Source organism: Mastomys coucha, unplaced genomic scaffold (assembly GCF_008632895.1).
Source record: "Mastomys coucha isolate ucsf_1 unplaced genomic scaffold, UCSF_Mcou_1 pScaffold14, whole genome shotgun sequence".
Classification (NCBI taxonomy): Eukaryota; Metazoa; Chordata; class Mammalia; order Rodentia; family Muridae; genus Mastomys; species Mastomys coucha.
The window spans coordinates 64,135,410-64,157,685 of record NW_022196896.1 but is presented as its reverse complement, the minus strand read 5'-3'; the positions used below and the strand labels follow the sequence as shown (position 1 = coordinate 64,157,685).

At 44.6% G+C, this 22,276-nt stretch overlaps 1 protein-coding gene across 10 annotated transcripts in view; it reads left to right on the top strand.

Moving 5' to 3' along the window:
- The window catches only part of Kansl3 (KAT8 regulatory NSL complex subunit 3), a 35,907-nt gene that overhangs the window by 10,686 nt on the left and 2,945 nt on the right, over positions 1-22,276 (top strand). For 8 of the 10 annotated variants that reach the window (XM_031367158.1, XM_031367161.1, XM_031367156.1 and 5 more), the window contains 18 exons: positions 4,024-4,114; positions 4,268-4,453; positions 6,767-6,898; positions 7,314-7,430; positions 7,653-7,754; positions 7,857-7,928; positions 9,561-9,635; positions 9,813-9,970; positions 12,501-12,564; positions 12,951-13,151; positions 13,287-13,443; positions 14,534-14,611; positions 15,748-15,939; positions 16,315-16,396; positions 16,748-16,878; positions 17,600-17,709; positions 18,088-18,310; positions 18,595-18,728. In XM_031367158.1, coding sequence (XP_031223018.1) covers positions 4,024-4,114; positions 4,268-4,453; positions 6,767-6,898; positions 7,314-7,430; positions 7,653-7,754; positions 7,857-7,928; positions 9,561-9,635; positions 9,813-9,970; positions 12,501-12,564; positions 12,951-13,151; positions 13,287-13,443; positions 14,534-14,611; positions 15,748-15,939; positions 16,315-16,396; positions 16,748-16,878; positions 17,600-17,709; positions 18,088-18,310; positions 18,595-18,728 — 2,305 coding nt within the window. The remainder of the gene's footprint in view (positions 1-4,023; positions 4,115-4,267; positions 4,454-6,766; positions 6,899-7,313; positions 7,431-7,652; positions 7,755-7,856; positions 7,929-9,560; positions 9,636-9,812; positions 9,971-12,500; positions 12,565-12,950; positions 13,152-13,286; positions 13,444-14,533; positions 14,612-15,747; positions 15,940-16,314; positions 16,397-16,747; positions 16,879-17,599; positions 17,710-18,087; positions 18,311-18,594; positions 18,729-22,276) is intronic. The other 2 variants (XM_031367163.1, XM_031367162.1) reach the window with 1 other exon arrangement.

Below are 22,276 nucleotides of genomic sequence, written 5' to 3'. Positions count from 1 at the left end.
CATATGGATCTCTTTTAGAGGCCAGCCTAGTCTAGTGTATTCCAGTACAGCCAGGACTACACAGAGAAACTCTATCTTGAAAAACCAAAACAAAACAAAACAGGGTAGAATTTAACTAATGATTAAAAACTAAGAAGTACATTAAAATGACACTGTATCTGTCTCTGGAAAGCCTTTTCTATTCTGTTTGTATACATTGTTTCCTCCCACTGCTACATATGCACATCTCAAGCCCACCTGAGAATCACTGTTAATGGAGAGATGCTACTAGGGTAAATATGCTGTGCATTTCAGTAATGTGAAGAAAAGGAGAGTATGAACCAAAGGGCTAGGGACCAACAAGCCTTCCTATCCAAGTGGTGTTAAGGCTTTCCATCTATCTATGAAACCCAAAGTCTCTAACAGTAGACATGATTCTGATGAAGTCACAGGAGTCACGACAAGAGAACTAGGGGAAAGGAAAAAAAAAATCACAATCTAGAAATATAAACCTACTTCTAGTTCCTTCCACAGAATTGCAAGAGAGTGAGTGAGCAGCTTTGGGAACTACAGCATTTATCTGTAGCAAGGAAAACTTTACCTATAGAAGGCACTCCTTGTAAGGTGTGGTGCTGCAGGTCTGTAATTCCAGCATTCGGGAGCACAAAGCAGGAGGCTCAGGAGCTTGCCATGAGCCTTGGTTACGCAGCAAGTTCAAGGCCATCCTGAGCTATTTGAGAATCTGTCTCAAGAAAGTAAGTTCTAGAGATGTACTTGGCTGGTACATAACAGATGATCCTGTTATCAAGGAGGGAAATGAAGGCATTTCTGAAGAGGGATTGCTTGATTTTTCCTCTAAACCTAGGTTGCTCTCATTAATGTTCATAACTAGCCTGAATTTTAAATAATGTAGAAATCATCTAGTCCATGTCTGTTTTTTAGACAGGAAGACTCAGGGTACATAGCCTGCTTTTTTTTTTTTTTTTTTTTTTTTTTTTTTTTTTTTTTTTTTCGAGACAGGGTTTTGCTGTGTTGTCCTGGCTGTCCTGGAACTCACTCTGTAGACCAGGCTGGTCTTGAACTCAGAAATCCACCTGCCTCTGCCTCCCAAGTGCTGGGATTAAAGGCGTGCACCGCCACTGCCCAGCTCATAGCCTGCTTCTTATTACAGAATGGAATAACATCCTGCCTCTTGGTTAGGCTTCTCCTGGACCATATAAGTTAAGTGGTAGGTGGAGATTTTTTGTTTTACACAGAGAAAGGGAGTTTCTAGTAAATATTAGCTTGTTCCTGGGGAACCAGGTAGTTGAACAGAGTAAACTAAAAGGGTAATTTGTCCTTCATATATATAGTCACTGGGTCATGATACTAGTAGTTATAGACCTGTAGAAGTCTCTTGTTGAGTAAGGTCAGGTGTGATGGAAAAGTTGCTCATCTCCTGTGAAGTAAGAGGTGGAGACTGGAAAAAAAAAACCAAAAACCAAAAAAAACAAAAACAAAAAGCCGGGCAGTGGTGGTGCATGTCTTTAATCCCAGCACTTGGGAGGCAGAGGCAGGTGGATTTCTGAGTTCAAGCCAGCCAGAACTACACAAGAAACCCTGCCTCGAAAAGCCAAAAACAAACAAAGAGGTGGAGACTGTTGACACTGTTTCAAGCAGCTTCTCTGCAGCTTGACCATGATGTGTTGTTCCTGTTGCTTAGTGTGCGGGGGACCAAATGGATTGAGCTGTTCAGAACACTTAGATTATGTGTGCAATCACTCTGTTCATTCAGCAGTGTTTTAACTCCTCAGTGTGTCCAGCACTTGTTGCATGTACTGGGGATATAGCAATAAAACACAGCCTTAAACATCTTGGCTTTCTTGGCTTTTGCATTCTAACAAAGGCAGCCAAACACATACGTAGAATGGCTAGAATGTGAAATGCTGAAGTAATTGAAATTAGGGATAAGAGGGATCAAGGAAGTAAGTCTCAGTAGAAGGTGATATTTAACAGTGGTGTTAAGGAAAGGAAAGATGGCATTACTGTGTCAGTTCAGGGAGTGAATGAAAAGTATCCAGGTGCAGGACTGCACTGGGTGCACACAGGTCTCTGCAGGGGAATGGAGGTGTTGATCAGGGACATAGGAGCACACGCAACTAAGCTGAGTGACAGTCATTAGATGATGAGATTGGGAGATCCGGGATCCACAAGGGTTGGTACAGAACTGTAACTTTTTTTTTTTTTTTTTTTTTTTTTTTTTTTTTTTTTTTTTTTTGCATTTTATTTGTTTTGTGTGTGCGTGTTTCACATGTATATGTGTATTCAGGCATTTAAGCATACATGTGGACTATGCAGCTATGCTCACGTGCATTTATACAGGTGGAGGCCAGAGATTATATGGTATTTTTCTCTAGCCTCTATTTTTTGATATAGACTCTCACTGATTGATTAGGTGGGCTGGACAGCAAGCCCTTGAGATCCTTCTTTCTTTGCCCACCCCTCCACCCCAGAACTGAGTTAGATTTGTGTCCCCATGCCCAGCTTGTATGTGGGTGGTAGGGATATCCTTGTGCTCGAACAACAATAACCACGTTACCCATGGTGCCATCTCACCAGCCCATAAATGTAATTTTACTACCAGTTGTTGGGAGTTTTGTTTTTTGCTTTGTTTTTGTTTTTCAGACAGATGGTTTTTTTTCTGTGTAATAGTTTTGGCTGTCCTGGGAGTCACTGCAGACCAGGTTGGTTTTGAACTCACAGAGATCTACTTATGTCTACATCTGAGTGCTAGGATTAAAGGCATGTACTACTATGTCTGGCTTGTTAGGGGTAGGTAGGTTGGTTGGTTGGTTGCTTCCTTCCTTCCTTCCTTCCTTCCTCCCTTCCTTCCTTCCAATATTTTATTTATTTTATATATCTGAGGACACTGTAGCCATCTTTGACACACCAGAACCTCTTCAGATCTCATTACAGATAGTTGTGAGCCACCATGTAGTTGCTGGAAATTGAACTCACCTCTGGAGGAGTAGCCAGTGCTCTTAACCGATGAGCCATCTCTCCAGCCCTTGTTAGTAGTTTCTTGATTGGAGAGAGAGTAAATAGGGTTTAAATATCGTCTGTTGTCTTTCTCCTCCTGCCTCTTAAGATTACTAGTCATAGCTTTGATGTCAGGATTACTGAGTTGCTGGGAGTGAGGTGAAGTGCCCTGATATGTTAGCAGTGAAGTGGGGCTGGGAACAGTAGGATAAACTTGTAATTGCAGCTTACAGCTGGGCTTAGAAGCTGCCATAAGGAAAACAGACATTTGTATGTCCTGATGTGCTAGGATAAGAAGATACTAACATCATTTCACTAATTGTGTGACAAAAAAAAAAGTGGAAAAGGAAAACCATTAGTGTTGGGTACAATGTTGAGGCACTGGAGAATTGTTACAATTCTGTTACATCTTTGCTCTTCAAACTGGTTTAAATGGAGCTCTTACCTTACTGTCCTAGCTCTAGTATAGTGCATTCAAATGCACATTGATAACCGTGTGGCATGTGTTGTAATCCCAGCACTGTGGAGGCTGAGGCAGGAAAGGAGTTTGGAGGTTGAGTACATTTTGAAGGGAGACCGTACTGGAAAATAAATAGAATTGAAACATGTCTTTAGTTACTAATGTGATTATTTTAGCCACCAGATAAATAAATAGCTTTTTGTTTTGTTTTGTTGGTTTCTCTGAACCTCACTCTGTAGACCAGGCTGGCCTTGAACTCAGAAATCCGCCTGCCTCTGCCTCCCAAGTGCTGGGATTAAAGGCGTGCACCACCACTGCCTAGCTAGTAAATAGCTTTTGAGCACTGAAAAGACTCCATGATTTATCGAGACTTGCAGTGTATTATTGGTAAGGTAATTGATTCATTGGTGGAATTGGGACCAAAAGCTAGAGTTGATGCTTTAGCTCAGTGATCTTAGACTCTTTCATAATGAGAACAAAAATATGACAGCATCTCTTTACATGGTCGACATACATGGGAAACGTCCTCAGGGTTGCATTTTAATTCCTCGGAGTTTCTTTTATAGGACTGGCTGGACCGTGGCTCAGAATAAGCTATTTAACAAGATCCTCAAAGCACTGCAGTCTGACCGGCTTGCACGATTGGCCAATGAAGGGGTAAGACATCGGAAACCTGTCTATAGTTGACTCTCTCTCTTAGTGCAGGCCTCACTGGCTGTTTGTGTCCTGTGTGCTCTCTCCCCTCAGCACCCAGCTTGCTATACAAGTGTAAATAACTCTTGTTTTATTCTTTTTGTGAATACCTTTCAGGCTTGCAATGAGCCTGTGCTGCGTCGTGTTGCTGTGGACAAGTGTGCAAGGAGGGTGCGGCAGGCGCTGGCAAGTGTCAGCTGGGACACCAAGCTGATCCAGTGGCTGCACACCACCCTCGTGGAGACCTTGAGCCTGCCCATGCTAGCTGCTTACTTGGATGCTTTGCAGACACTGAAAGGGAAGGTAAGGCTGCGGTTGGTTTGCCATAGTAGCACAGCCAGTGTTTGCTGTGGGTTCAGGATGTAGGTTTGGGCAAGGCCATGTGATTAGGTCAGCAGGGAGGCTAACAATTTGGCTATTAAAAATGGAAAAAGGGTATCATTTTCTGTTTTGTTTGGTATAAATTTCTTCAGTCGTGCCATTTTTTGGATAAGGTGTGGTATCTGAAAACCAGAATACATACTTGCCGTCCATAGTCTTGCAGTTCTTGCCTTGAGTCATTACTAACTTGAACTGTGGTGGAAGAAAGAGATGAGGGTAAACAAGGAGGACCAGGCTAAGGTGTGTGAGAGGCAGCTCTGTAACTCTCAGAGGACCAGGGGCGTACATAGCAGGGAACTTCCTGAGTTAACTTTTCTCATAAAGAGATGGTCCGTAGACTGGGTATGGTGGTACACACCTTTAATCTCAACTGTAGAGGCAAAGGCAGGTGGATCTCCATCACTTGGTCTACACTGCAAGTTCATTGTGGCTCAGTTAACTCAGCGCTCTTTCAAAGCACCAGGCTAATCCTGCAGAAGGATTTACTCTCAAAAGGTGAGACAGACAAACTAAGTTGGGCGTGGTAGGGAGGGATGTGCAGTGCTAATGCCATGGGGCTGGGGGAGGGGGAGCCCTAACTGGTGATAGAGCAGGGAAAGTAAGCAGGAAGTCACATGTGAAGCACCAATATATAAGGTGACACAGGCTTAGGAGACGCAGGACTCTATCAAGAGATAAGGTATGAGCCAAAGGCACTGCTGAATATAGTAGATCAGTCCGGGTATGGTAGTCCATTCCCATAATCCCAGAGTTTGGGGAGCAGAGATAGGAGAATGAAACAAAGTTCAAGCCTGTCTGGTCTACAAAGCTAGTTCCAAGCCAGACAGGGTTACCAAGTGAGACCTACTCTCAAAACAACAAAAAGCAAGGACATGTTGTGGGGTTTATTCCAGACCCAAGTAGACTTAAGTACCAGATTCCAGGAAGGAAGGAGTACGCAGTGACAGAGGATCACTACCCCCAACTGGCCATTCTTTCTAATTCCCTTTAATCACTCAGGTTACTTATAAGGGAAGGGAAGGTTGGTTTGCCCTAGTAGCACAGCCAGCGTTTGCTGTGGGTTCAGGATGTAGGTTTGGGCAAGGCCATGTGACTAGGTCAGCAGGGAAGCTAACAATTTGGCTATTAAAAATGGAAAAAGGGTATCATTTTCCGTTTTGTTTGGTATAAATTTTTTCAGTCGTGCTAGTTCCTTTCAATGTCTCTTCTCCCTTTGTAGTTTACTTACTTAATTTTTTGAGATAGGGTTTCCCTCTTCTGGCCTTGAATTAGATACCCTCCTGCCTCAGCTTCCTAAGTGCTGGACCCAGATTTCAAATCTTAAATTTACTTATCTGAAATATATTTATGTGAAGGACAGATGAGGGATTTCAAGTAACATACCACATTCTTCATTTTATTTTAGTTATTCTGTGTGCTAGAGATTAAACCCAGGGCCTTGCAAATCCTAGATAAGAGCTACTCCCAGCTTCAAATCAGTCTTTCTCCCTCTCCATTTCCCTCTTCCTCTCCCTCCCTCCTGAGTAAGGAGTAGCTCATCTGCCTTTGGAGTTTTATGCCTGCCTCACACCATATTTTCTGTTCTGGGAAAATCCCTTTGAAATTCCTCTGAAAACAACCTCTCACATTTAAAACCTTTCCTTTCTTTCCTTGAGATTATTTTGATTTCTCTGTGGGTATTGTGGGATTTATGAAGATATTTCTTTGTAGTATAAGCATCAGCATGTCTGAAACCTATGTTTATATATTGGTGAGGTCACTTTTTGGGGAGATATTTAAAAACAGGATATGATGTAAAGCAAAATATATATAATATAGTAGGATATATTTGGGGGGAACAATAACAGGGTTCATTATGCATGTCTCAACTTGAAGGCTATTTGTCTGTTGAGGCAGGGTCTTTTGTATCCCGGGTTGTGTAGTGTTCCAACCCACCCCCCAGTATAGCTGAGGTTGATGTCTGTCTGTCTTCTGATATGAGAAAGTACCTGAAGTATAGTCATTGGGGAAAGGGGATGGCAGAATGCACTTGTCCCTTGGTATGACTCACCAGATTGCCTTCCAGAGGATCAGCTCTGCTTTGCTTCCATGGGAGTGCACTTTCTGGCTGTGTACTAATTTGTGGCTGTGCATAAGAGCTAGGAGCTCAGTGGGATTCTTCGTGCAGCTCATTGCAGCTGAAGGGAAGGTTTCTCACTTCACACTGGAAACATCTTTGCTCTTCCTTCTTCATAGATCCCAACTTTGATAGACCGGATGCTTGTGTCGTCCAACACCAAAACTGGGGCTGCAGGAGCAGAGGCCTTGTCGCTTCTCCTCAAGAGGCCCTGGGACCCTGCTGTTGGTGTGCTTTCGCATAACAAACCAGTAAGTTGGTTGTTCAGCCTTAGCTTAACATCAGCAGCTAGAGGCTTGGCAAGAGGAAGATAAGTGGCTTAACTTTTCTTATTATAGCTTGGGTTCTTTTTAAAGATTTGTTTTTAAAATGTGTGTGTGTGCGAGCATGAGTGCAGATACCCATGTGCTTGTGGAGGTCAGAAGAGGGTTCGCATCCCCTGGATGGAGTTAGAGGCAGCTGTAAGCCACTTGATCTGAGTACTGAGAACTGCACTGCAGTCACCTTCCCTGGAAGAACAGTATGTGCTCTTAACTGCCTGAGCCATGCCTCTAGTCATAAGCAAAGGACCAGTGCTTGGTTCAAGAAGTGTTTGCTACAGTTGTTGCAGGCTTATAGGCGAACACCTCTTACTCAGTGGTTCTGGATGGGATTCTGTCTCCTCAGAGCAAACTCCCTGGTTCTCCTTTGATTCTCATCGTCTCCTCTGGTCCCTCCAGCTCTATGTTCCCTGCCTCACGCCGCCACCGCTTCTGGCAGTCACAGCTCTCCTGCTTAGGCAAGGTAATTGTAAGGGCAAGATGAATTCTGGGTAGGAGTATGTGTATTCTTGGAGGATTACAGAGAATAGGGTGGGGGAGGGGTCAGATTTGTTAAACTCAAAGTGGTTTGTTCCCCTAACTAATTTTGGTGTTAAGTGTCACTTGTCTAAGGGATTTGGGATGTTAAGCAGGATCAGGGTTTGAACCATGGCACTCGTGGCATGGATGCTCTTTCTTCCCTTAGGTCATCCCTGTAGCCACCCACCTGCTGAACAATGGCAGTGGGGTAGGAGTTCTGCAGTGCCTCGAACACATGATCGGGGCAGTGAGAAGCAAAGTGCTGGAGGTGAGACTGTCCGGGGTTAGTTGACTTGAGATGTGCCCATTGTGAGATTGTTCTGTGCCAGGGAGTCTCTCATCTTACTGTCTTCTTTCTCTTGCCACAAAGATTCACAGCCATTTCCCACACAAACCCATCATCCTGATTGGATGGAATACAGGAGCTTTGGTGGCCTGTCATGTAAGTAGTTTCTGATGTATTTGGAAGTTACTGAAAACCCGAAGGTGGTTATGGGAACTGTCATTACTTTGAGATCTTCATTGTTTGTCTTAGTACTAGATACTTTGCATAGGAAACTACATTTACACTGTTGAAGACAGTCTTAGTTTTTGGATGATATTATAGAAATGTTACAGTAGGAAGAATTGAATAGTAAATGAACGCCTTGATCTCTTCACTCAGCTTTTTCAGTGATCAGCTCATAATCAGACTTGCTTGTCTTATTCCTGCCCACTTTCTCTGTGCTCCAGATTATTTTGACAAAACTTGCAAAGTGTAATGGCACATGCTTGTAATGTCAGCTCTAGAGACTTGAGACCTGAAGATTGCCTTGAGTTTCAGGCTACCTTGGACTATATATAAGTTCTAGGCTACTTTTTTTTTTTGGTTTTTTTTTTTTTTTTTTTTTTTTTTTTTTTTTTTTTTTTTGAGACAGGGTTTCCCTGTGTAGCCCTGGCTATCCTGGAACTCACTCTGTAGACCAGGCTGGCCTTGAACTCAGAAATCCGCCTGTCTCTGCCTCCCAAGTGCTGGGATTAAAGGCGTGTACCACTACTGCCCAGCTACTCCAAACTTCTTAAGAGAAGAAAACTAAACAATCTTAAAAGGTCCCAATATATATTTTATTTATATATGTTTGAGCATGTATCTCTGGGGGAAAAAAGGTTCCCTTTCCTCCCAGACTTACTATACTCTCTCCTTTTTTGGTTTTTTGGTTTTTCGAGACAGGGTTTCCTGTATAGCCCTGGCTGTTTTGGAACTCACTCTGTAGACCAGGCTGGCCTTGAACTCAGAAATCCACCTGCCTCTGCCTCCCAAATGCTGGGATTAAAGGCGTGTGCCACCACCGCCCAGTCTATGCTCTCTCCTTAACATTTCAAATAGATACAAATTAGTTTTGAATTTGATATTGTCTTCATGTTTGTCTTTTTTATAAATATCAAGAGACATTTTTTCTTGTGTGTGTATATCAGTTTGTATAAGTGTGGTTGACTGAGAGTCCCCGTTCTTCCAACCAATGCAGTCAAGGTGATGTCTAGAGTAGTGAGAACTAGCATCTGCTACCCTCCACGCCCTGGACAGAACTCTCAGGGGCCATGTGCTTTGACAAGTCTCAGCAGTGTGGAAGTGTCCCTTAAAACTACTTGTGAGAGATTTCTTCTTTTAAGGGACAGTGTTGGCATTTGTGTTTCTTCTGTGTTTGAGGTGTTTCTCTGTGTGTTCTAGAGGTGGAGCCCAGGGCTTTGCACATGAGATAAGTGTGCTACTCTATCCTTACTCTATCTCCCAGCCTGGGTTTTTTTATTGTATAAGTAAGGAGGGCTCTAGTCTAGGTTGTTGACAGGGCTAAAGTGTGACCTCCCTCAGGCTCAGGTGTGTGTGAAGGGCCTATCAGGGTTCCAGTTCTCTAGGTGGTGATGGCCTGTGCTCTGTACACTTAATCATGTATGGCTGACAAAACTGAAGGCTAGAACAAGTAAGAGAAGCTGGGCCTGACTGGTGGCTCTGGGCTCCCCAGGTCCCCTGCATTCTGGGAGGCTGGGGTGTAGTGAATGTACTTGCCCTAACCCCGAGTGGTGCCTTTATGTACAGGTGTCTGTGATGGAGTACGTCACTGCTGTTGTCTGCCTTGGGTTTCCTCTGCTTACTGTGGATGGACCTCGGGGGGTAAGAGGGACTGAAACTGGCTGGTCTTTGGCAGTGGGAGTAGGGAACAGCAGAAATGTGGGACAAGGAAGTGCATGCTGATTCTGTGTCGGGTGAGGCCTCCTGCAGGGTCACGGCAGACCCTTCTGAACCTTCCCGAGGACCAGTTGGTTAAATCTAAACTGCTACCTCTTCCAGGATGTGGATGATCCCCTCTTGGACATGAAGACCCCAGTCCTCTTTGTCATTGGTCAGAATTCTCTACAGTGTCATCCTGAAGCCATGGAGGACTTCCGGGAAAAGATTCGAGCAGAAAATAGCTTGGTAGTAGTTGGGGGAGCTGATGATAATCTCAGGTGAGTCCATCTCCCAAGAGATGAGAGGGAGCATATTGGAATGTTAGAGAGTGTTTGTCCATGGCAGGGTAATGACAGACTAGTCTGACTGAAGGAACAATGAAACTTGCATCCTATAATCCCGCTATGTACTCAGGAGGCTGAAGCAAAAGCCAGCCTGGCCCTTGAACCTGTTTCAAAAAACTACAGCACTAGTACAAGAAATCTGAAATCTCCTTTGTCCCTCATCTGGAGTTGCTTGTATAAATAATATAGAACTTTGTATAAACAAAATATAACCAAAATGTCAATTTGATAGTATTGTCTAGTCTAAATAACAAACCTAGATTTCAACAGTATCTCCTGAGAGGAGGGGACGGGGGCGGGGGTGGTTGGGGGGGAGAGAGAGTGAGCGCCTTTCTTCTTTTTTCTTGTTTGTTTTGAGACAGGATTTCATACCCAGGCTGTACTCATATTTACAGTGTAGCTGGGAGTGGTTTTGAGCAGGATCTTTCTGCCCTTATGTCCTGAGTCTCCATGCCCAGTCTTTAGTGTTTGTTTTCTGGAACCTTGACACTGTTGAAGATGGCTGGTCAGTTATAATATCAGTAGTTCTTTTACATATTTTCTTCTGATCTTTTGAAGATATTTAGTTTTGTCAGGAATACCACAAGGTGACATAGCTTCTCAGTGTTTTCTATCAGAGTATACATGATTCAATTTGTCTTCTTACTACTGATAATAACGTTGATCACACAGTTGGGATAGCTACTGTGGGATTCTCCACTATGAAATTACTGTTTCCCCTTTGTAATTACAAGTCATCTTATGGGGAAAACATACTTTGAGATTCTTTGTCATCAAACTTTTCCTGGGATAGGCATTTTAAAAAATTTCATTCCTTGAGGACCAGTGTGAACATAGATTTACTTGTGTTAAGCTTGACTGAAGTATCAACAAAGCCAAATTTGGGGGAGGATTTAAGGGAAGGTGACTCATGACTTTGGTCATCAAGACAGTCAGTCGTTCATTCAATCTTAGGAAACATCTTGCAGAAAAGAAATTTTAAGACAATCTCACTATGTAGCTCTGGCTATCTTGGAACTATCATTATGTAGACCAGGCTGGCCTGAAACTCAGATCCACTTGCCTCTGCCTTGAGTGCTGGAGTTAATGCTGTGCACCACAGTGTCCAGCTTTATCTGTTCATTTTAACTGAACAGCTTAGGTACATGCCTGCTCCTGTCTGGTTTGGAGGAGTCTTTTTGGCCTTTGTCATTTGCCACTTGATTGTTGGTGTTTAAGTAGTGTTCTCATGCAAACATATTAGTTTTGTAGATACTCAAATAATTTTATCCGAAAGAGAATATGAGTTGTCATAAGGGATTGAGAAAGGATGGGGCGCTGGTGTGCTTGAGCTGTATCATGAGGCTGCTATGAAACACTGGCACGGTTGAAAGGTCATTGGCCTGAGAGTTGGGAAACTTCAGTTAGTCTTAGTTCCTTTGTGGAGATGCTTGGTAAGTCACTCAGCTCTTGTAACTCGCTATCCCCATCTGCAAAGGACACTGTAAACTCAGCTCAGCTACTAGTCCTTCCAGAGGAAAGATTTTGGGATTCTTGTCTTTGATAGCAAACTTTTCATTATGTACACTTTACATTTTTTATTTTATTTCTTTTTAATTTTTTTGAGATGGGGTCTGTTGTTGTCCTGGCTGTCCTATAATTTTCTATGTAGACCAGGCTGGCCTCAAACTCACAGAGATCTGCCTGCAGATTCAGGAGCACAGCTTCCTGAGTGCTGAGATTAAAGGTGTATGCCACATCAACCTAGCTAAAAAAAGTTTTTTGAATTTTTGAGTTACATTTTTATTACTGGTTTTGTGTGCAGGTATCCCCATGCCCTGACACTTTACGAAAGTCAGGACAACATGCAGGAGTTAGTTCTCTCTTAAACCATGTAAGTCCTGAACAACTCATGTTGGCGGATCAACATGAACAAAGGTAGCATTTGTATTAAACATCATTTAATTTACTTTGGAGGATTGATAAAGTTTTGTTTTTTTTTGTTTTTTGAGACAGGGTTTCTCTGTATAGCCCTGGCTGTCCTGGTACTCACTCTGTAGACCAGGCTGGCCTCAAACTCAGAAATGTACCTGCCTCTGCCTCCCAAGTGCTAGAATTAAAGGCGTGCGCCACCACTGCCCAGCGTTATAGTTTTAATAATATTGCTCTCCATTGTATAACTTAGGGGCCTGATTTTCTGTTTTCCAGGAGCCTCAGTCAGAAATCAGGTTTTTGTTGCTTTTAGGCAGGGTCTTACTTTGTAGGTAAAAATTTTTTACAGCTCTTCTTTCTCTCTTTCTCTCTCCTCCCTCCCCTTCCTTCTCCTCCCTTCCCCCCAGCCCCCCTCTGTGTGTGTGTCTGTATTTGTAGGACAACTCTCAGGGTCAGGTCTCTTCCACTCTGGGCTGCAGAGTTTGCACTCAGTCATCATGCTCTCTCTGCTCGGTCATCTCACTGCTCTCATTGTTTCTTTTTTGCTTCTTAGAATAAGCAAAGCAAAGAAGAAATCAGAGGGCCTGACTCAGAGCATGGTGGACAGATGTATTCAGGTAAACAGTTTGCTCTCCTTTCTGTTGCTAGGTTTTGTCTTACTGGCAGCAGCCTTTCTCACTCTGGACCATGAAGGGTATCCAGTAGGCTCTGTGGTAGACCTAAGTCATGATCAAAGAATGGGGAACAGGGAGAAAGAAGAGCAAAGGGGAGATGAACTGAGATATGGGTGGGCATCTCAACAGAGTGGGGTGTGGAGTATGCCTAGAGCTTTCACACAGTCACCTGCTTGTCTTCCCCAGGTATCGCAGCTAAGCTTGGCCTTTGTGTGGCTTTGGGAGTAGAAAGAACCATCATTGGAGAATAGAGTTCTATTCATCTTGGTGCTAAGAGGGTCCTGTTCTCCAGGGGGGATAAGATAAGCCTTTGTTCCTTTTCACCCTAGGATGAGATTGTGGACTTCCTGACTGGGGTGCTCACTCGTGCTGAGGGTCATGTGGGCTCTGAGCCTCGGGATCAGGATGCTGAGAAGAAGAAGAAACCCCGGGACTTGGCCCGAAGAGACCTGGCCTTTGAAATTCCTGAGCGAGGCAGTCGTCCTGCTTCCCCAGCTGCCCGACTCCCCACATCCCCCTCAGGCTCAGAGGTAGTGTGTGCAGGGAGAGGTGCCTTTACTGAGGTCTTCCTTTGTGGGGATGTCTGGGAATCCCTCTAAGGGGAGATGCAGGGAGCCATGCCAATGATGGTTGGATGCAAATCTCTTTGGACCTTCTCTACTCAGGATCTCTCTAGTGTGTCCAGCAGCCCCACCTCTAGCCCTAAGACCAAAGTGACCACAGTGACCTCTGCCCAGAAATCCAGTCAGATTGGGACCTCCCAGCTGCTGAAGAGACATGTGCAGAGGACAGAAGCTGTGCTGACCCACAGACAAGCCCAAGGTACAGATGGTGTCCTGGCCTGTCAGCCCCAGTGGGGCTCTGTGTCCTGCAGCTAGTGTCATGTGGAGTTGGGAAGTATTAGCTCTGCAACTTTTCCAGGGCAGTGTGAGAGGCTCTCATATTGCTTCTAGGCAAACTCAGGTTGAAATGAGTCCCAAGGCTGTATGATAATAGTCATTTTGCTATTAGTCACAGCCCTCCCTGTTTGGTGTGCTGGAGATGTTGAGCTAATAAGCTGACTGTGTGTGTAGTAGCCTGACCTTCTAATTTCTAATTGGAGAAGCTGTGTATTTTGCCAACCATTCCTGGAGTCAGGTCAGTGTTCTGTGGTTAAGCTTCAGTTAAGGCTGGGGGACATCACTGTTGTTGAAATCAGGGTTTGTAGGGATCCAGGGGCTATGTGAGTAAGGAGCTGTACAAAAAGAGAAATTCAGTGAATAAAGAAGCATCGGTGGCTCTGTCCCTAATGTCTGTCTGTTCCACTTCCCTCCATCCCAACATGGTCCTCTGCTCACCACCCTTTTTACTTTTAATGAGGCCAAAGGCTCAATTACTTAAACTAGGACTTCTTATGAAATGCCACTAGCAAATGTGAGTGGGTGGGTGAAGACAACAAAAGGGGCTGGGTACCTCGGGTCTGTGTACATGCTCTGTAAGTGGTGCTTGGAACTGGTGGGATTCCCTTAGAATTTGGTGATGGCAAAGCCAACAGGTTGCTAGATCTCTGGGTAGCATGATTACTAGAGAAATGTAAGGTAGTCTGGAAGGCTGAGTGGTGGGATCCACGAGTGTCAGTGGGCACAACAGCATCCATACAACCATGGCTTAGGCAGAGCTCTTGGGTGGGTGGGGAACAGTAGTTAACAGAGCTCTCACTGCCTGTTGACCCCTCTCTGTGGAGATGACTTGCCCTAGCTTGTTGAGGCTTGGCAACAGCCCTGTGTGGCAATTACCCAGCAGAGTCAGGTTCCAGATCTGTGTGGTTCCCCTAGAAAGAATGGTTGACGGTTTTCATCTTTTCCTTGTTCCCGCTCTGTTCCTCCATTCTCTAGCTGGCTGTGATTCTATAATTCTTTCTGATTCATTCCAGCACAGTTTGCTGCTTTTCTGAAACAAAACATGCTGGTGAGGAAAGCTTTTCCTCCTGGCACCTCCTCCTGTCTCTTTGGTGAGTATTGCTTTCACCTGCTCGCCTAGGCTTGCTGCTCTCCTCCCTGCCTCTCAGTGTTCCCTGCTCTCCACTGGTTTTTCTCTTCTTCTCTGTCTCCCAGCTCCTTGTACCAGCTCCCTTGTTCTCCCCGTTGGTTTCTCATGGTGGTGTTTCTTGCTTTCTCACTTTTTTCTGCTATGCCTCTTGGCTCTGAGTCTCCCTTGTATGCCTGTGGCCTGCTGCCTTCATGTAGCCTGCATTTCCTTGTCTGTTTCTCCCTACCTTGGTTGTTTCCATCCTGATTGCTGCAAGTACAAGAGCTACTTAGAGCACTCCTCTGTCTTAGGCTAGTACATTCATCCCTAAGCAGTCCTTTGACTCCCTCACTGTAGCCCCATGCCAGCAACCCCCATGTTCATTGGCCTGCTGTTTTGCTCACTACAAAAGAGACTTCTGAGGTTACAGAGTAGGAAACTGAGAAAGTCTAAAGGTTAGCGAGGCAAGGGAAGCTTGCCTTTATGCACAGTGATCTGTTTAAGTTAATGGAAGTCCATATCTCTAGACCTGGTTGTGACATGGGCCACTTCTACCTTATTCAGGCAGCTGCTGAAATGCTACCTCACCCAGTAGTTCCTGAGAGCCAGCAAGTTAAGGTGACAGTCTGTCTGCCCTACCTCCATTTGACAAGCAAAGCCCTCAGCCTTGAGTACCTAATGCATGATGGTTGCTGAAGCCCTATGAAAACACCCTTATGCAGAGGGCTAGGTGGGCTGCCTATGGATGTTCCTCATAGGCTGTTTACTGTCCCCAACTATGGGACAGCTTGAGAGAAGGTGTATAACAGGGAAATGACCAAATTCTCTGAGTCTGGAAAGTGCTGAAGAACTGACTACTTACTTAGTTCTCTGATGGTGTTGGTTTTGCTTGCCTTTTATCCTTTGGTTCCCGACAGCTCAAGTCCCCTTGTCTCCCTACTCCAGGGCAGCTGAAATGGGCTGAGGTATCTCTGAGATGCTCCAGGCCAGGTCCCCAGTGGGTGGGACAACCTGTACCTGTGTCACTTCTCCTGTGCAACTTCCACATTGCTCTTTTGGCTGGCTTGGCTTGTGGTATTTATAAGTTATGGAAGATCTTACCTCAGCTCTGTTTCTTAGTTCCCATTTCATCAGAACCAGTGGAGGACGTAGAGAAAGAAGAACTTCGGGTCCAGCTGAAGAGGCACCATCCTTCCAGTCCTCTTCCTGGCGCAAAGCCCTCCAAGCGACCGAAGATCAAAGTGTCCCTGATCTCCCAAGGGGACACAGTTGGAGGGCCTTGTACTCTTTCTCAAGGTGGAACACCTGAAGGTGAATCTTTTGTGCTGTGTTTGATAAAGGCTAACCAGCCTTCCCAGGCTTGGCAGGCAACAGAGCCTCTGTCAGTCATTGAACACCTGAAACAGAGATGGTCTGAGGTCACACATGGTGGGAAGTGATAATCACCTGTCTCAAGAAGGGAGACAATAAAACAGTACATGTGGGGCCATTTAGAACATTGTACACTTTGTCCGTTTGGGGTTTTAATTAAGGTAATAAGATACTCTGGAAAGCTTTAAAAATGGAAGGAAGGAAGAACCCTAGCTCTCCTGTAATAGCATAGCTGTTGTTTTTCACCTTCCGGCTTAAATTCAGCCTTGGTTTAGGGGCAAGGTAGACTGAGCTTTGGTCTTGGTTGTTCTGCAGCTGCCGGAGGGAAGCCCATCACTATGACCCTGGGAGCTTCAGCAGGAGCTAAGGAGCTCACTGGACTTCTCACTACAGCCAAGTGAGTCTGCCTTTGGTCTTCCAGTCCCTCCTCCTCTTCACTCAACTTCTGCTTCATTTGGTTTTCAGGGCAGTTGAGAGATTCTGGAGTCAGTTGTAGGCGTGTGACTTTTTTCTGAATGGGACCTTTCTTTGATTTCTGTCAGTCTTGAGTTCATTTTACCTTATGAGATTGCAGAACATCCACTGACTTTACTTAGGACTTGCGTTCTTTAATTCAGGCCTGGCTTTTAGAAGGATAGAGGTGGGGCTTAGAAGCTGATTTCACTTAGTGCTGGACTTCACTCGGGGTTCTCCCTGTGGCTGTGGGCTGCTGCTCTTTGGATGACAGGGCTCCTTCCTTTATTTCCAGGTCAAGTTCTTCTGAAGGTGGAGTCACAGCCAGCACTGCCCCATCTGTAGCTTCCAGCAATGCCACACCTAATGCCATCCACACGCTGCAGAGCCGCTTGGTGGCCACTTCTCCAGGCAGCTCCCTTCCAGGTATCTTGTAGCCCATCACATTCTCTACTGGGAGTCTTGGATCTGCTGCTAGAGGGTGGTGGTCTTAGACCAGGAGTTCTGAACTGGAGTGAGAAGGAGTAGCTCTGCTCTTCCAGTGGTGGCAGAAGCTAACGGAAGCTGGAATTAACTTGTCTTTAGTGTCTGTAGGGACTGTGTCCTTTACTGTGAGGATGGGCAAGGCCTGTGTTGTTTCTTTTTCATACCTCCAACTAGATAAAGCTGGAGGTGGTGCTGAGCTGGGCATCAGCAAAGGGAGATATGTTTTACCTCTTTGTTATCTACTTTTTCTGAGCCCAGCCTGCTGAATTACTTCTCCTTTAAGATTTTTACTTTGAGGTTGTTAGGCTATGTGTAATGTGGTCAGGTGTCTGAATCTACTTGATTTAGTCTTTCTATTTCTGTAGAAGTAACTGAATTTGTGTTTCTGAAAAGTGGGATTCAAGCTCTCCGTTTTTCTGTACAAAGTGCAAGAGTTAGAACAGGTTGGGATGTGTAGAACAAATCCAAGGCAGTGTCTGGCATAGCACCTGTCCTTGTGTGGTAACTACTGTGTGTGCTGGGAAGGCTTTTCTGGTATCTTTCTGAGGGCAAGGGAGTGCTTAAGAGCAAGTGTAGGTTGTTATAGGATGAAAGTGCTATAGGCTGCTTGTGGGTAATACACGTGACTGACGTCTGCTGAATCTGCCATGTCCTCTCCTAGGGGCCGCTTCAGCCAGCAGCCTCCTCCAAGGCCTCAGCTTCAGCTTGCAGGATATTAGCAGCAAGACCTCTGGCCTCCCAGGAAGTCCCTCCCCAGGGCCAGCCCCACAGGTATATTAACTGCTGCACTCTGGGCAGTGTGGGTTTAGAACTTCTTAGGGAAGGGAGGTTATGTCTGGTATGAGTGGGTTAAGGACAAAATACATACTTCTCAATACATACTCAAGAAACTACCAGACATTATAATCTATAACTTATTCTATGGGCTGAGATGAGTTTCTTGGCATCTCTGTCTTGTATCTTCATCTATAAAATAAGGTAATAATATTAGCTCCCTCATACATTTGTGATGATTAGAGATAATATAAAGATTAATAAAGATAATAGAAAAATCCTGGAAGAGTACCTTAACATATGCTGAATGGGGTCTCCAGGCTCCAGTGTTGTTTTGGGTGATAACTTCTAATCATCTGGTTGTGTGTCCAATAGGCCACCAGTGTGAAATTGCCAACCTCAATGCAGAGTCTGGGTGCCATCACCACAGGCACGAGCACCATTGTCCGCACCATTCCTGTGGCCACCACTCTCTCCTCCTTGGGTGCCACTCCTGGTGGGAAGCCCACTGCCATCCACCAGCTGCTGACCAATGGGGGCCTCGCTAAGTTGGCAAGCAGCTTACCTGGCTTGGCTCAAATTTCCAACCAAGCATCAGGTAAGTCTCATGGAAATGATGAGGACTTCCAGATCTGGGTATTTCCAGATCTCATATAGGCAAGGTGTCTTATCCTTGATTCTTGGATTCAGCTTTGTGGAATCTGTTCTCAGAAAGGTCTAGGGAACACAGGCTGGTGCCTTTCAAATTTACTGACAGCGTGGACCTACTTACCCAGGAAGGAAGCCAAGATGTTGTTCTGGGGGAGAAACTGTTACCTAAAAGTAAAGGCTAGAAATCAGTCCCCGTCTTACGATCTCTATGTCTATCTGTCTCATACGTAGGCTTAAAAGTCCCCACCACCATTACTCTGACGCTCCGTGGCCAGCCAAGCAGAATCACCACACTAAGCCCTATGGGTTCTGGAGCAGCACTATCCGAGGAGCCCAACTCTCAAATGCTGCCATCTAGTTCACAGGTGAGTTGGCCTGGGCAGATCTAGTCCTCTGGAACTGTGGGGCTGGCCAAAGGGTTGACCATAGCTGCCATTGCACTGAATTTGTTGGCAGACCAGATTCACATCTGAGGTTTCTAGCCTTGTCACTTTGAGCAAGGCAGGACCTCTTTGAGTTTCCTTCTCTGTAAAAACTGGCTGTTGGGAGGATTGAGGTAGTGCATCCCCAAGGGCATCCGAGGCGGGGTATAGTATTTTTGAGTATTTCTCTTCTTCCCTTTCTCCTCCCTCTCTCGGTTTCATCATTCAGAGCTTGTGAATAGAGGCTGATTCTTATACTGTGTCTTCACTGCTGTCTTTAGGGTATAACTAGGGTTTTTTTTTTTTAGGGTTTACCCAGGAAGTAGCCATTGATTCCTCTTAGCTGATTTCCATTATGACTTTTTAAAGTAAAGTAAATGCTCCTAATCTACAAATGTTGATCTTACGAGCCATCTAGAGATAGGAGGCAAAGCAAAAATGGCCTGGTCCAGCACTGTACTCTTCTCCAGTAGCTTAGTTCACCCAGGCTTTCTGCTTATGAGCAAGGTGTGCACAGACTGAATGTCTGCAGGCGGGCAGGCCCAGTTCCTGTCTTCTCTACCAGATCAAACCTGCCTGGGCATAGAGGAGCTGGGTACTACTGCAGACACCCTACAGACCCTGAGCCATTCTGTGAAAAAGGGGTTGAAAGCACCTACTACGTTCATTCATTCCTTCCTCCCTCCCTCCCTTCATCCCTCTTCTTCCTTCCTTTTTTTCCCCTACATTGTGTGTGTGTGCACAAGCACAACCCCAATTCCGTGGTCCATGTATGGAGATTGGAGAACAACCTGTTCGCTCCTTCTACTATAGGGACTGGGGACCAAACAGGTTATCAGACCTAGTGGCAAAAGCCCTTACCCACTGAATCGTCTCTATGGCCTATGGAGTTTTTTTTGTGTTTTGTTTTTTGTTGTTTTCAGACAGGGTTTCTCCGTGTAGCTCCTTGGAACTCACTGTAGACCAGGCTGGCCTCGAACTCAAAGATTTGCCTTCCTATGCCTCCCAAGTGCTGGGATTAAAAACATGTACCACCATTGCCTGGCTTTTGACCTAGTACTGCCCAGCTATTGGCCTAGTGTTTTTATCTCTTTTTTTTTTCAATTACAAAAATAATTATGCTTGCTAAGTTATCGGAACATTACAGGAACAGTATAATTTAGGGATGTTTACCGTTTTCAGTGCTATTCTCATAGATTCTGTAATAGCTTGACAGGGCAAAGAAAACTTAGGGTAGGAACTCAAGACCAAACCTGCCGACAGGAACTGAAGCACAGACCAGGGAAGAACACTGTTTAATGGATTGTTCTCCATGGCTTGCTCACTTTGCTTTTCTCATACACCCCAGGACCACCTACCTGCCCAGGAGTGGCAGTACCTATGGTGAGCTGGGCCCTCCCATATCAAGCTTAGTCAGAAAATGCCCTACAGGTTACATACATGCAGTGTGACAATAGAAGCACTTTCTCAGTTGAGGTTCCTCTTTCCAGATAACTCTAGCTGTGTCAAGTTGGAGAAAAACAACAAAAAAACCCTAGGTCATAGGTGGGGATTAGAGGGCAACTTTTTACAGTTGGATCTTGGTCACCTCTATGTGAGTTTTTACATACAGTGGTTTTATGTTAATCCTTTGTCTGTTACACAGATTTTTTGTTGTGGTTGTTTTTGGTTTTTTGTTTTGCTTTGTTTTGTTTTGTTTTGTTTTCGAGACAGGGTTTCTCTTTGTAGCCCTGGCTGTCCTGGAACTCACTCTGTAGACCAGGCTGGCCTGGAACTCAGAAATCTGTCTGCCTCTGCCTCACAAGTGCTGGGATTAAAGGCATGCACCACCACTACCCAGCTACACAGATTCTTAACGTTTTATCCCGCTCAGTAGATTGCTTTTATTTTGTTATTCTTATTTTTTGTGTATGAGTTTTATCTGCATGTGTATGTGTGCATTCTTGAGACCCTCAGAGGCCTGAAGAGGGTTCCACATCCTTTGGAATTGGACTTAAGAACAATTGTAAGCTACCATGTTGGTGCCAGGAATCAAGTTATGACCCTTTGCAAGAACAGCAAGTGCTTTTAAATACTGAGCCATCTCATCAGCTTTTACATATTATATTTTTTGAGAGAGGATCAGGCCCAGGCTGGTCCTGAATTTAATATGCAGCTAAGGATTGCCTTGAACTTCTAGTCCTTGTTTCTCCACCTCCTGAGTTTTCTAGTTACAGGTACATGTGTGTCACTTTCCCCAGTTCCTTGTTATTCTTGATAGTACTTAAGATTTAACCCAGCGTCCCATGTGTACGCTGCCTGCCAGAACTCTAGTCTAAGCCATTTTATCTTTCTATTTAATATTTGACTTTTAACTATTTCTAGATCTTGTATGTATTTGTGTTTGTCTATCTGTCTGTGGTAAATGTTGTCTGTCTGTGTGTGTTTTGCTCACACTTGTATGATGGGGCCAGAGATTAGCATTGGGGTTATCTTTCTCATTCACTTCTCCACTGTAGTTTTTGAGACAGGATCTCTCAGTGAATCTAGAACTTGTCATTTATGCTAAGATTGGGCAGACCTCAAGCTCACAAGAGTATAGGTGTTCACTGTGAGGGTTTTATGAACAGGAATCTGAAGTCAGGTCCTCATGCTTGCTCAGTGCTTAGCCTACCACGCCATCTTTCCAGCTCCCTTTTTGGTTTACTTTTTAAGACAGGGTCTTGCTGAATTGCTCAGGTTTGCCTCAAGGCTGTGATCATTCTACTTCAGCCTCCCAAATAGCTAGGATTACATGCATACAGCTAAAATTTTTCTTTTGAGATGGGGTCTTATTGTATAACTCTGGCTGGCTTCGAGTTTGATAATGTAAACCAGGCTGGCCTCAAATTGACTGAGATCACCCACATCTGCTAGGATATGCCCAGCCATCTTTGTTTGTTTCCCTTTAGAAGAGCAGCATTAGCTGCCCTTATATTTAGCTCTCTTCATTTCTGTCTTTGGGGCAGAGTCTCACTGTAGGAGATTCTTAAGCCTTGGCCTTGCGAGTCCTGTGTGACCTCAGGCGTGCACACTATGTTCTAATTTATTTACTTTTTCACACATTGAAGTAAAGGGTGAATCTGTTTATCCTTAAAAAACATTTGAAGTTCTCTGCTTTAATATTCTGCATTATTCCACACATGTGAATCTGTTGTATGACCTTGTCCTTTCTCTTTGTACACTAATCTTTTGTTTTCCTGATAGTGCAGTTGCCATGCCCTCTTAGAATCATCTGCAAGTGACGATTGAACATAAACAGTTCCTTTTTTTTTTTTCTTTAGTGAAAATGATTCATTAAATGGCCTTCAGCTTCTGAATTCCAAATTCTGTGGGATTTTTTTTGTTGTTGCTTTTTCTCAGCATGTCCTGATGGATTCTTTTTATTTGTTTGGGTTTATTTCTTTGAGATGGGTCTTGTGTAACCTGAGGTGGCCTTACTTACACTTTTGATCCTCTTGGATTAGCACCAA